This window comes from Hibiscus syriacus, unplaced genomic scaffold (assembly GCF_006381635.1).
Source record: "Hibiscus syriacus cultivar Baekdansim isolate YM2019G1 unplaced genomic scaffold, ASM638163v2 tig00113084_pilon, whole genome shotgun sequence".
Lineage (NCBI taxonomy): Eukaryota > Viridiplantae > Streptophyta > Magnoliopsida > Malvales > Malvaceae > Hibiscus > Hibiscus syriacus.
The window spans coordinates 85206-98936 of NW_024063439.1; the positions used below are offsets into that span (position 1 = coordinate 85206).

Sequence of the window (13731 nt, forward strand, 5' to 3'; positions counted from 1 at the left end):
ATTCTTAAGAAACAAATGCAATACCACCAGTCGTTGCGATTTTGGACTATCATAACGAACTTCGAATAAATCGCAACGCGAACTTCGACTATCGCAACGAATTTGGAATAAATCGCAACGCGAACTTCGACTATCGCAACGAATTTGGAATAAATCGCAACGCGAACTTCGACTATCGCAATGCGAACTTGGACTATCGCAATGCGAATATGTATATCGCAATGCGATAGTCGAATTTGGAAAATCGCAACGCGAACTTTGACTATCGCAATGCGAACTTGGACTATCGTATTGCGATTTACATATTCGCATTGCGATAGTCCAAGTTCGCATTGCGATAACGTTCGACTATCGCGCGATTGCATTGCGATAGTCGCATTGCGATAGTCGAAGTTCGCGTTGCGATTCTGGAAACTGATTTGCGATACCGGAGATGCGTTGCGAATTATCGATCGCATTGCGATTTAGTTGGTCATTTTGGTAAATACAAAAAATTGGTTAAAATCGTATATTATAAGACATTTTTAGTCACTGAGTTATTTTCTCATTTTTAAAAGATTAAAGAGAGAGAGAAGACTTGAAAACCACGTCACATTTGAATCGGTTTGCAACTACAAAGAATGTATAACAGCATTCCCAAACGCTTTTTAAATCATGACTTAAAATTTTTCAATAAAAGAAGTAAGAAAGAAGAAATATAATCCCATCTCAGATGGTAAAGCAAATAAAAGTTGCTACCTATACAGTATTTCAGATGATTGTCCGTTTGTAGAGCGTAAGGTTTTTAATTTTGTGGTTATAAGATCGAGTCTTACGATGGATAATTAATAATTTTGACTGTCGGAGGTATTCCACAGAAATTACTCTCAACCCGTTGGGGGCATCTTACTACCTTACGGCATCCTACTACCTTACCTCTTCTCACCCCATTACATATGAGAATATGATCAGTTAATTTTTTTAAACAAAACAATATAAGTGAAATTTCGATAATATAATATATTTATAAGATAATATTTATTCAAAAAATAATAATCATTAATAATAAATATTTAACATAATTACTTAACTTTTAAACATTTAAAAAATAATATTTTTATATCATTAAAGTCGTGACTAATGATCGAGATTAAACTACAAACTTGTCTAAAATTATGACCAAAATCCAACTTTTGATGCTGTCTGTAACTAAACCAACGACAGTTACAGTGCATACGCCAACCACAATCAACACATTATTTCATCATCAACTCCCCCTCTCTATTTCTTCTCCTCCTCCACCTTTTCACCTCACCTCTCCTTCTTCTCTCCTTGAATTATTTTCTACTTCTACTCACCGGTTTTCGCTTTGGGGTTTCTAGCTCTTCTTTTTCTTACCCCAAACTCAAACTAAAACAGGAAAAATCACCCGGGAAACCAGTAATATATATATATATATATATATATATATATATATATATATATATATATATATCTTCTTTGTCCTCTGTCTCTCCCCTGTTCGCTGCCCAGAAGAAGATATATATACGTATATATCTATACCATGGATGCTTAGAATTTGTTTTTTTCTAATTGAGTTGAAGGGGGGGGGGAGAAAATGGTTTAAAGGTTTTAGTTTCTCTTGTGTTGGTTTCAGTTATGGTGAACTCTCAACAGCCAACTTTCAACGATGACGTTCTGGGGTTAATCTTCTTCAAAGCAGGGCTCAACGACCCAAATGCAAAGCTCCAATCTTGGAGTTCCGACGAAAATGATCCCTGCAACTGGACGGGCGTGAAATGTGACCCCATAACTTACCGAGTTACGGAGCTTCACCTCGATGGCTTATCTCTTTCCGGCCACGTCGGTCGTGGCTTATTGCGGTTACAGTTCCTTCAAGTTTTGTCACTTTCAAAAAACAACCTTACGGGCACCATAAACTCCGAGCTTTCCCATATCGGTAGCTTGCGGGTTATTGATTTGAGTGGAAACAGCTTGTCGGGATCGATCCCTGATGAGTTTTTTGCACAATTAGGGTCTCTGAAATCGGTTTCTTTTGCGAGAAACAAACTTACGGGTCATCTTCCTGGTTCTTTGAGCTCATGTTCGACGCTTGTGGAAGCTAACTTCTCGTTTAATCGAATCTCGGGGCAGTTGCCATCTGGGATTTGGTTTTTGAGGAGCCTTCAATCGCTTGATGTGTCTGGTAATTTGATAGAAGGAGAGATTCCTGAAGGGATTGGGAATTTGTATGATTTGAGACTGATAAATTTCGGAAACAACAGATTCTCAGGGAGGATTCCTGGTGATATTGGAAGCTGTTCACTGTTGAAATCTGTTGATTTTAGTGATAATTATTTGTATGGTACCCTCCCTGATTCAATGAGGAGCCTTGGTTCTGTAGTTCAATCAGTTTACAAGGAAACTCTTTGAGGGGACAAGTCCCGGATTGGATTGGAGAATTGACAAGCCTTGAAAGTTTGGATCTTTCTGCAAATAATTTCTCTGGTAGAATTCCATCTTTGGGAAATCTGCAGTCACTGAGGGAATTGAATCTTTCAATGAACCAGTTAACTGGCAATGTTCCATCATGGATTTCTGGGAATAAACTTATGGGGAGCCTTCAGGTCATGGATCTTTCTTCAAATGATTTATATGGTGAAATACCGTCGAAAATTGGGGTTCTTAGCAGCTTGGTGTTCTTTAATATGTCCAGGAACCATCTTTTTGGTTCAATTCCAGACAGTATAGGTGACTTGAAGACCACACAAGTTATTGATTTGAGTTATAATATGTTGAATGGGAGCATTCCTTCTGAAATTGGAGGTGCAGTCTCACTCAAGGAACTCAGGTTGCAGATGAACTATCTTTCTGGGAAAATTCCAATTCAGATAGTGAATTGTTCATCACTAACAGTTTTGTAAGTTCTTCCTTACTCTTGTATTCGTTTGTTTCGAGTTATATACGTTCAAATTCTTTTAATAATTTTGTTCTGGTTTCAATTCCAATGGTACAGAAATCTATCCTGGAACAAGCTATCTGGCTCGATCCCTCCTGCCGTTTCAAACTTGAGCAGGCTCGAGTATGTGGACTTGTCATCGAATGACCTTACCGGAAGCTTACAGAAAGAATTATCTAATCTTTCTCTTCATGTTCTTTAATATCTCTCACAACCACCTTCATGGTGAACTTCCTCTTGGAGGCTTCTTCAACACCATTCCTACTTCATCCATCTCCGGAAATCCATCGTTGTGTGGTTCGGTTGTTAATCGCTCTTGCCCGGGTGTCCATAATAAGCCCATTGTTCTCAATCCTAACTCTCGGGCTCCACCGGTGGCTCCTTTCCGAATCACCATCGAAAGAAAATTGTGCTCAGCATCTCTGCCCTCATTGCCATTGGTGCAGCGGCATTCATTGTCATCGGTGTAGTAGCTATCACTGTCCTCAATATCCATGTCCGGTCTTCTATGTTGCGTTCTCCCGTAGCTCTCACCTTATATGGAGGGGAAGATTTTAGTTGTTCTCCCAACAATGATCCGAATTATGGCAAACTTGTAATGTTTTCAGGGGATGCTGACTTTGCTGCTGGTGCCCATGCTTTGCTTAAAAAGGATTGTGAGCTTGGTCGTGGTGGGTTCGGAGTTGTTTATCAAACAATCCTTAGTGACGGACGTTCAGTTGCCATCAAGAAGCTGATAGTTGCGAGTTTGATCAAGTCTCAAGACGAATTCGAAAGGGAGATTAAAAAACTAGGAAAGATTAGGCACCATAATCTTGTAGCTCTTGAAGGATACTACTGGACTCCTTCCTTGCAGCTCCTCATTTACGAATTCGTTTCGAGTGGGAGCTGTATAAGCACCTCCATGAGCCTGGAAGAAGTTGCCTATCGTGGCAGCAGCGTTTCCACGTAATTCTCGGGATGGCCAAGGGTCTGGCCTATTTGCACCGTATGAACGTTATTCACTACAACCTTAAATCAACTAATGTTCTTATAGATTGCTCAGGTGATCCCAAGATAGGAGACTTTGGCCTAGCAAGGCTATTGCCAACGTTAGACCGCTGCGTTTTAAGTAGCAAAATCCAAAGTGCACTTGGTTACATTGCTCCCGAATTCGCTTGCAACACGGTGAAATACCGAGAAATCCGTGTACGGCTATGGTGTATTGGTATTAGAGGTGATAACAGGGAAGAAGCCAGTGGAATACATGGAGGATGATGTGGTGGTGCTGTGTGACATGGTCAGGGGAGCACTGGAAGACGGTAGGGTGGAAGAATGCATCGACGGGAGGCTTCGTTGTAACTTCCCTGCAGAAGAGGCGATTCCAGTTATAAAGCTTGGCCTAATATGTGCATCTCAAGTGCCATCAAATAGACCAGACATGGAAGAAGTAGTAAACATTTTAGAACTCATCCAATGCCCTTCCGAAGGCCAGGAAGAGCTCGAGTAAGTGAGTCGGGATCGAAACAACGACTTGTTTTCGGGCGAAGATGAATCCAGTTTGTGCTACAGGAAAAAAAAGAGTTTACATTAATAATCAAAAGGCCTTATCCACCACTCCAGTTACCCTCAATTCCTTGTTCTTTCAACGTTGTATTTTCTATTATTTTGTTTTGTTTTCTTTTGGCCTTTTATGACGTAGAGTTTTACTTACTGGATTCCTTATCACCGGCTGCATATGGAACTATTTAGTCAAATGTCAAATAATTATTCTTCAATTTTAATATTTTAATTTTTTTGCTTTATTAAAAAAAGGACTGAAATAAAAGAATTCAAGCATAGAAGTGGGAAATCAAAACATGAAAGTGAAAGCAAAGGAATTGAATGATGGGAACACACGAATACGATGTTGCTGAAGAAAAAGCACTCGTTGTTTCTTTGGGGGAAAAAAAATATGGGATTAGCCTTGAATTTTGCAAACAACAGCTTTGAGCAATCAATGCCCACAGTCATGCGCACTAAGCCTACTCATACACTCATGCTCTACATCTAATCTATGCCTTTGTTTCTTTTGAATGGTGGCAAACACGGCATTTATATATAATGCATGGCATTATAGATGTTGCCACGAGAATCTCACGGTTGATTTTATTTGTTGGATTGTACAAACAGTGGAAAGCATGGCTTATATCTCACGGTTTTACCGTTGTTATTTTTATATTTTTTCAGTGTTAAATTTGACGACGTTACGACTGATTAAGATGATATTTATATAAAATCTTATTGATTTCTCTGCTATAGATCATTCGATTGAATTTTATATGTGATTTGCATTTGTGGATAGTTTCTCACTACGCTTAACTTTGATTTACGATTCTCAGTAGTCTTCAACAACTTAATTTCCTTTCGTGGTTCGTTTGTAATATAGTCAGATTTGTTTGTGTATTTATTTTCGTTCGAGACTTTTGGTTGAGTTTTTAACTTTTTCATGTATTATTATATCATTAAAGTGGTTAGTTTCAATGTATAAGAAAATGTTCAATTATATATTTAATTTACGATTATATTTTAAACCCTTATTGTAATTTTAAAAAATTTCAATTTTTAATTAGACTAGCCTTTTCTATTCAAATAATAACTGGTTATTTTTCTTTTAATAATATCATTTCTAAAATTAAAATTTACGAACAAATGATTATTTTTCTTTTAATAATATCGTTTCTGAAATTTAAATTTAGTATCATATTGTTAATAAGCACAATTTAAGGTAAAGTATTACAGCAGTCCCTGTACTACATCTCGAATTGTATTTTGATTTTCTACTGAAAAAATAGATACATTGATTTATATATGAGAAAATCGCCTCAGTGACTAAAAATGATATAATATACGATTTTATACATACATACATACATACATATAATGAGAAAATCGCCTTAGCTGTTATAGTCCACGCCCAATTCAATTATACATACATACCACACAATGCCTCTGCTAATATGATTCATATTGTTCTAATCATGATGTTCCAGAAAATGTTACCCTTCCAAGCAAATACATTGAACAACAGTAACTGTGTTGTCTTCCAATATAATAGTCTGACTCTCTGGAGATCAACTTCAATACTTGTTAAGCTCAAATACCAAATAAATGATTACTCTACAACCAAAACATGAAACTTCATTAGTAAGCTCCAACACCACCATCACCACTGATAAAATGGCAGAAAAAATAGGCTCTTTGGAGGTCTTCCGATACCATGATGATCGGTAATGTCAGCAACTGTGGACCAATTTACAGTTTCTATATCGTGTCGCCAGTTCTTTGTATTATCTATTCCTTTCCTTCTCTCCTATGACTTTGACTGATGGACTTTCTTACCTCTCTCTCTGTTTTTGGGGTGAAAAGGTTTAATCATCCCAGTCATTTTCCCAGCCATCTCTGTTTGACGATCTAGTAGTGAGGCCATTTGCTGAGATATTTGGTACATTGCGTCGTCCCATTGGTGGTTTCCCTGCATTGTCCTCATCCCAATCACTGTCCCAACCCTGGTCCCAGCCTTCAGCTGTTTCTACTTCAGTAGCTGCCATGGATTCTGGTAATCCATTTCTAGCTCTTGGTAAGGTATACCATCATGCCGTCTCTTCTTCCTAAACACGCAACAAGCCCATGACCCTACGAAAACTAAAACTGTTGCAATCAAGAAGTATGCTCCATTTATTGGTGTCATCAACTTGTCATAAGAAGGAAGGTTTAAGAAAGGGTTCCCTTCGGATGCAAGAGGGTTCATGCGTAGCACACAATCTCCATTTCCAGCACTTAATAATAGCTCACCGGTCTCACTAATAGTCAAAGGGACATTGGCCTGAAAGCGGTTAAGCAAATGCACAACTCTAGATACAAATAAGTACACGGGCTTTGGATTGTTCAGGGTCAGTGTTTATCTTCATCCCCTATGAACTGAAGTTACTTTAAAAAATAGTAAACCATCATCCCAATATAAAGGCCTGTCAGGTACTGTTATCTAATATTCAACTTTGGATTTGATGTACTTTTACATTCATGTTTGACCACTCGATTAACACAGACTTCGATCCAAAGTTGTACTTACTGACAGATATGTTATGTTGTTTGCTGAATTTCCGCTTATGCATTGTTCAAAAAGAAGTCCGTGATCCGCTATTAGTATTATGCCTATTAATAAAGGTATTAAGTGATATTAATCCATACCGGTTGAGAAAGTTTTGTTGGTTAAGTTAGGGTTTTGTTGTTATTTTTATCTTGGTATACAATCGATCAATCCTTCAAAGTACACTATGCGCCCAAAGATGTCAACCAATATAGGCAAAGTAAAAGTTCATACTTTCCCCTTTTCTTTATTAACTTAGCTCCGCAATGATTTATTAAATGTCCACAAATTTAGGCAGATTAAAGATAAACAACTTTTGTCACTACAAAGTACATTTTAAAGTTAAGTCCAAGGGAGGAGGGAAACTGCTATGCAAGTCTTCTTCCTAAAAGTATTCAATCGACACATTTCATGCCTAATTTAACAGTTCAGTAGAATCAATGAATTGAAAGCTAGCTGAGAACTGCTTTGTTTAAATAGCCACTGGCTTAACCCCAACTTCAAATTTTTGTTATGATCTTATTCCTACATAACTAGATCTTATTATGTCCCCTATTGTATGAGAAAAAATGACAAAGCAGAAGATAAAGAAAAGACCATACCTTTGAGTTCCATGTTTTGGTACTTTAAGTCCCTTCGCAAGAGATTCCCCAGAGGGACCAGCAACATTGACTTTTAAACTTTTCCTCCACTATTATGGACCAGAACAACCCGTTGTTTGGACCCTGGAAAGGAAAAAGGAAATCAAACATATTGCTAGTCATCAGGAATTATACCACTATGCTACTATATGAATTCTATATTAACAAGCAGCAACACAAGTTCACTGTATTTCTCATTTTGTACAATTAGGAAAGAAACTGAATGGGAATCAAGCTGATTAAACAATAAATAAATACTGCTTAGTATTTGCACAGTTTAAATTAACATCTAAACTGAGATACATTATTCCTTAACACAGGAGCAAAAACATAGCATAACATAAAAACAAACAAAATAACTTGTCATTCTATCCCCAAATTATTGTTCAAATAAAACCACTCAGTGATTAGGAAATTGCGTTCAAGGCATTTGAAATGTATAGAAAATTTTCTGTCACCTTGCATACACCCACACAGAATGAAGATTATAATTTGATTATACTTGGCTAAAAAAGGTTATGCTAATTGTACTACTGGATTATAGTTAAGGTGCCTTCACATGGACTTGTCCATTGTTTCTTTCAAAATGTATTTTCAATCAACTAAAGGATATTGCTTGAAATTAACCCTAGAACTGCACTATCTATATTGTTAACCAAATACATCAATGTGACATTCCTAACCATTAACCTTCTATAATATTCCTAATAATTTAGTCAGTGAAAATATCTACCTAACAATCAAATTCCCATTATTTATATTTCCATGTAAGGCAACAACTAAAAGGAAGCTAGCTATCATCCATAAATTTGTTCATTGTGCTGAACTTCTTCATCCAACCTTAATCTAGCACCATAAAGAAACATCCAACTTTTCCCAGATTTCTTTTAATTTAATACAGCAGATCTAACATTTGTAAATAGACACCCCTAGCCCTGTATGGCTGTATCCATGCCCATGTATCGCTAAACAGTCATGGAACAGTTCATAACCCTATTTTTCAAACATGTTCCAAAAATGCAACAAGCCTAGGCACATTTATGCTCTAATTTGCAGAATAAGAACAGATATAAATATAAAGTTTCAGTCCACAAAATTACTCTACACGGCAGCTAAAGCATACTCAATTCCACTTCAGTAATGGATGTATGCATGCCATTTCTCAACTAAAGGCAACAGCACGATACCATTAGCTCATTGTTAAATTCTATGTAAGCATTAAATCGCTTTCTATTTCTTAGAATTCCACCCTACCACTCTAATAAGCAATTAGAGAAGGCTTCAAAAGCAATGTGAATTATCAGTTTGAAAACCTTAATGCAGGCAGTCAAGTATTTTTACCACTAGTGGAATTTGAAGTTGAACTCGAATTGTTTCCAATACTTGCATAATTTTTCTTATCCTCATTATCCTCCATTGTTTTATGGTTAGTCGAATTTGAAGTTGAACTCGAATTGGTTCCACTATCTATTCCCTTTTGAGGAGGAGGTGGAATCACTTTCCCCGATTTATCTGATAGTTTAGGATCCTTCTTGTCAACTGGAGGTTGATTTGCGGAATCCGGATTCGGATCCAATTTCGATTGACTCTCCGATTTAGGGTCCAATTTCTTGGTTGGCGGCTGAGAAATCCAAAATCTCAACAATAATTAATTTTCGTTAAATACTAAATTCTAGAAGAAGAAAAAAAGACAACAGTAACTAAAATAAATGATTGAGATAGATAGGGAAAAGGAAAGAGAAATTACTGGCGGCGTTGCGGCGGTCGTGTCGTTCTTTGTTGGAGATTCATCGGCTAAGAACCGAATCTTCCAAATCGGAGAAGCATCGGCAACATCGGCGACGATTAGAAACAACAAAATCGCAGTCATAATTGCATTTCTATCCATCTCACTCTAAATAATAATTTTCTTTTGGGTTTGTTTGTTTGTAAGACTAAGATCTGGAAATCGACAAAACTAGTTTAGGCGGCGGACATGAGATTCATAGAATCAGTAGCTCCTTTTGAAAAACACACCTCCGAGCAAAATTAGCAACCCCCGAAAAGAAGTAAACAGTAATTAATCAAGTAGCGATGAATCAGAATAAAAAAAAGGAGCAAAATTTAGCTTCAAAAGACGGCAAATGCAGCGCGGTTACAGTTTTAGGAATAAATAGTGTAATGGGTGACGATAATGATAACGATTGAGGTGGCAATGGAACAATAGGAATTTTGGAATTGCTGCGTTGTTTTTGTAAGCCTTTTGAATTCGCTAAAAATTTTGAATCTCTGATTTTAGTCAATAGATCGACGAGATAACTTAAGCAGTCGTTCTTTGCCCAAAAAAATTATCGAGTTCGCTCGATAAGTCATTAAACATTTTTTAAAGGTGGTTGTTTTGTGTTTGGTAATTATTTTATGAGAAAATAATTTTAGTGATTAAAAATCTCAGATAATATACGATTTTCGTAAATTCAAAAAAAGTTGATCAAAATCGTATATTATCTGGGATTTTTGGTCACTGAGTTTATTTTCTCTTATTTTATTGAGTTTTTTTATTATTAAAAATTATAATGTGATCATTTTATTATTTATATGTTTTAAATTCGTCATTTTTATTAAAAAATTATAATCTTATGAGTTTGAAGTTAAATTACTAACTGTAATATTATAAAATATGATATCAGAATCTCAAACAAATATACAACTCAAATGGTTATTGTATTAAATTTTATTATATTTCAGTCAGTAAATTAACATCTAACTTAGACGGTCGTCAATTTTTTTAAAATAAAAGGACATATTTATAACATATGAATAATCGATTGACCATTTCTGTAACTTTTAATAGTCAACGAACTCGACAAATCAATACCCTATAATCATGATTATTTTATAACTTTTAATAATCAATAGACTCAATAAAGCAACGCTTTATACTTAAGACTATTTGTATCATTTACCTATTATAATAATATTAATATTAATTGAATTGAATTTAATTAATAAATTATTTTTAAAAAGAGTAAAAGGTAATTATAAATAACATCTTTTCAAAATTTTCTTAATTTCATAATAAATTTTCAATAAATATGATTAAAAATATAAAAAGAATTAAAAATTAAAATATTTAAAAATAAAATCAAGGATGAAATGATAGTCTAGCACAACGTGTTTCACGCGTGAATGGAACACCAAATTAGCAAAAAGACTCTTGGCTCTAACGTTATTACAATAAATCACCGGTTGTGGTATGATAATGCCAAGTTCATATACGAGAGAGCAAAGCCAACGTAATAGAAAGAGGAGATGGCAACGGAGTTTGAAACCATGATCCAGGACATCTCAAAGACTTTGATAATGAAGGAATTATTGTTATTCTTTGAAGTCTTGAGTTCGAGTACTAAGAATATCAGAAATATGATCGTTTAATATCAAAAGATTAAAAATGTTATTTGAACAAATATTATCTTGACCCCGTCAATTTCCCTTTGTGTCATTATGAACAAATTTGTATGTCAATAGGCTTTGTTTGTTTGGTGTATATGTTTAGGAATCTTACATTCGATCAAGATTAGGTAGATTTTTGTGAAGGATTGGCCTATTAAATTGTTGCAAAACCAATAGAAATTAAGAGCAGAAAATCATTACATTTTAAAAAGGTTTAGAAAATTGTCTGTACTTGAAATAGTTATAGTCAAGTCAAAGTTGAATATTTCATAATTCTAACTCTTGCAATATTGTCTACATCACAGAAAGAAAAGCAAAGATGAGTTCAGAAACTCATTTTAGTCTCCCTGTCATTTATTTCTCATAACAAGAGCTGAAGCTAGGCAGTCCCGAATGGGATTCGGCGAAAGTCCGTGTTCAGGAAGCGCTGGAAGAGTACGACTGTTTCGAGGCTTCATTCAACCGAGTCCTGGTGGTACGAAAGGCGGTATTCAGAGCCCTGGAAGAAGTCTTTGACCTGCCTTTACAAACAAAACAGCTCTATGTTTCCGCCAAGCCCTCTCATGGCTATATCCGGGTTGCATCTGGACAGCATGAAAACATTGTCATTGATGCCGGAAACATCGAAACAGGCCTGACTACTACCTTGTGGCCTCAAGGAAACACAAGTTTCAGGTTCGGAATATGAGCATAACCCTTTCTTTTGACAGCAAAAATTATGGAATTTGCTTCTTTTTTTAATTAAGTACTGCTATGGATTTTGCAGTGAAACATTGGTTTCTTTCACTGAGTTAGCATCAACACTAGAGAAGAGAGTTAGGAGAATGGTTTTGGAGATTTCTGGAGTGGAGAAATACGCGGATGAGTTGATTGAGTCCACAAATTATATTCTCAATGCCATGAAATATGAAGGGTCTCAAACCAGCGTGCCATTCCTTGGGGCTCATGTAGACCAAAGTATGGTGACCCTTTTGTATCATTACAATGTTTACCTACTAATGAATAAAATCAAAGCATTTATTTTTGAAAATAATATATATTTTTCATACTTAATAATATTCTTAAAATGTACATTAAATATTCAATCGATTATTAATATACCTTTAAAATATTAATTTTTCATGTTTAATTTAGATTTTTTTTTTTTATAAATTTTACTTAGAAAGGGGAAGAATGAGAATTTAACTCCTAATAAAACTTGAACTTATCTCAGATAATTAGGTACGAGATTACATGGTCTCCGCGAAACATGCCTCATTGACATCCCTAATGAATACTTTTTAAATAAAATATTTTTTAGATTATTTGAATACTATAAAAGAGGTAGGGAAAATAAAAATAAAATAAAATACAACTTGCCATTCATCAAGTTGAGAGATTTGACACATGCCAACTTATGACTATGTTAATTTGAGTTTATCTTCTTGATTTATTTAAAATTAATTATGTTATGTTAAAATTATTTTAAATTTAAATTATTTTAAATTTAAATTACTTGAATTTGAATTATTTTAAATTTAAATGAATTTGAATAATTTGGAAAAAAATTCTTAGATAATATGATGGAAAAAAAATGATTCATTGAGGGTGTTGGAAAATTATTTGTTGAGACAAGGTGATCATTACTATGTTGGTAGGAAGACACGTGGACCACTTAACATTTTTGGAAAGACGTCTGGAAGACACGAGCTCTTTCCCAAATTGTATGCAGTCATAATGTCAAATCTAATTGAGTAGCAATCTAGAAGACATCAAGTGGTCTATACATATTCTCAAAGGCGCCTATTGACACGGTAACAAACATCTTATCTCAACAAATAATTTTTCCAAACTTTTAAATGAGTCTATCTTTTTCAACAAATTATCTGAGAAATTTTATCGAATAATTTTAAATTTCAATATTTTTTTAATAATTTTAGAGTTCAAATTAAATAAATTGGACTTATTGATTTATTGGGAATAAGAATTAATGATATAGATTTTGAAGTTCCAATGAAAAGGAAAGTAGTCTGATAGGTGAGGAAACTGAAACCCCAATAACTCCGCTCATTTATATTTAGAACAATTTAAGCGGGACTTTAGTTCTCATGGGGACTCAAAGCAATTACGCCATACCCCATTCAAATTCAATTCCAAAATTTAATGGTCTACTATTTAAGGAATGTAAAAAGAAAGCATTGCAATTGGAAAAGAAATGTAGGAATTAGATTCCTGTTTTCCCCCCTAAATTACAGCCAAAAAAGCTTTGAAATTTCGACCACCTTTCTGTATCCCCCCCCCACATGGTTTCTGCTTCTTTACGGCATTTGACAAGCCTGAGATCAGCGTAAGGATGTGTTAGATGATTGATGGTTTTGACAAGTAAATGAAAATGGGTTTATCAAGTGAAAACAAAATCATGGAGGAATTATCAGCTGTTGTGACAAAGTTTGGAGACGACCAGAGCTCGCTGCTGGACCGGTTTGAGAGGTCATCCTTTGAGGCGCAGTTGAAAGACGCTATATTGGGTCGGAGCCTGTCGGAGTCGAGTGTCGTTAATCGGTCTCGGTGCTTGCAGTTGTTAGCTGCTCGGCCACAAGCGATGCCACAGGTGAGCAAAGGGCGTGGCTTGTATG

General features: G+C 35.3%; 1 protein-coding gene and 2 pseudogenes across 1 annotated transcript; 2 read left to right on the forward strand and 1 right to left on the reverse strand.

Moving 5' to 3' along the window:
- Nucleotides 1–1541: 1541 nt before the first annotated feature.
- On the forward strand, nt 1542–4656 carry LOC120185243 (annotated as a pseudogene).
- Nucleotides 4657–5865: 1209 nt separating this feature from the next.
- LOC120185253 lies at nt 5866–9961 on the reverse strand (annotated as a pseudogene).
- A 1014-nt stretch (nt 9962–10975) lies between these two features.
- LOC120185254 (probable 2-oxoglutarate-dependent dioxygenase AOP1.2) lies at nt 10976–13457 on the forward strand. The gene is made up of 4 exons (XM_039189525.1): nt 10976–11066; nt 11488–11791; nt 11883–12073; nt 13351–13457. Exons 1-4 carry the CDS (start codon nt 10976–10978, stop codon nt 13455–13457), a joined length of 693 nt encoding a protein of 230 aa, XP_039045456.1.
- The last annotated feature ends 274 nt before the right edge of the window (nt 13458–13731 follow it).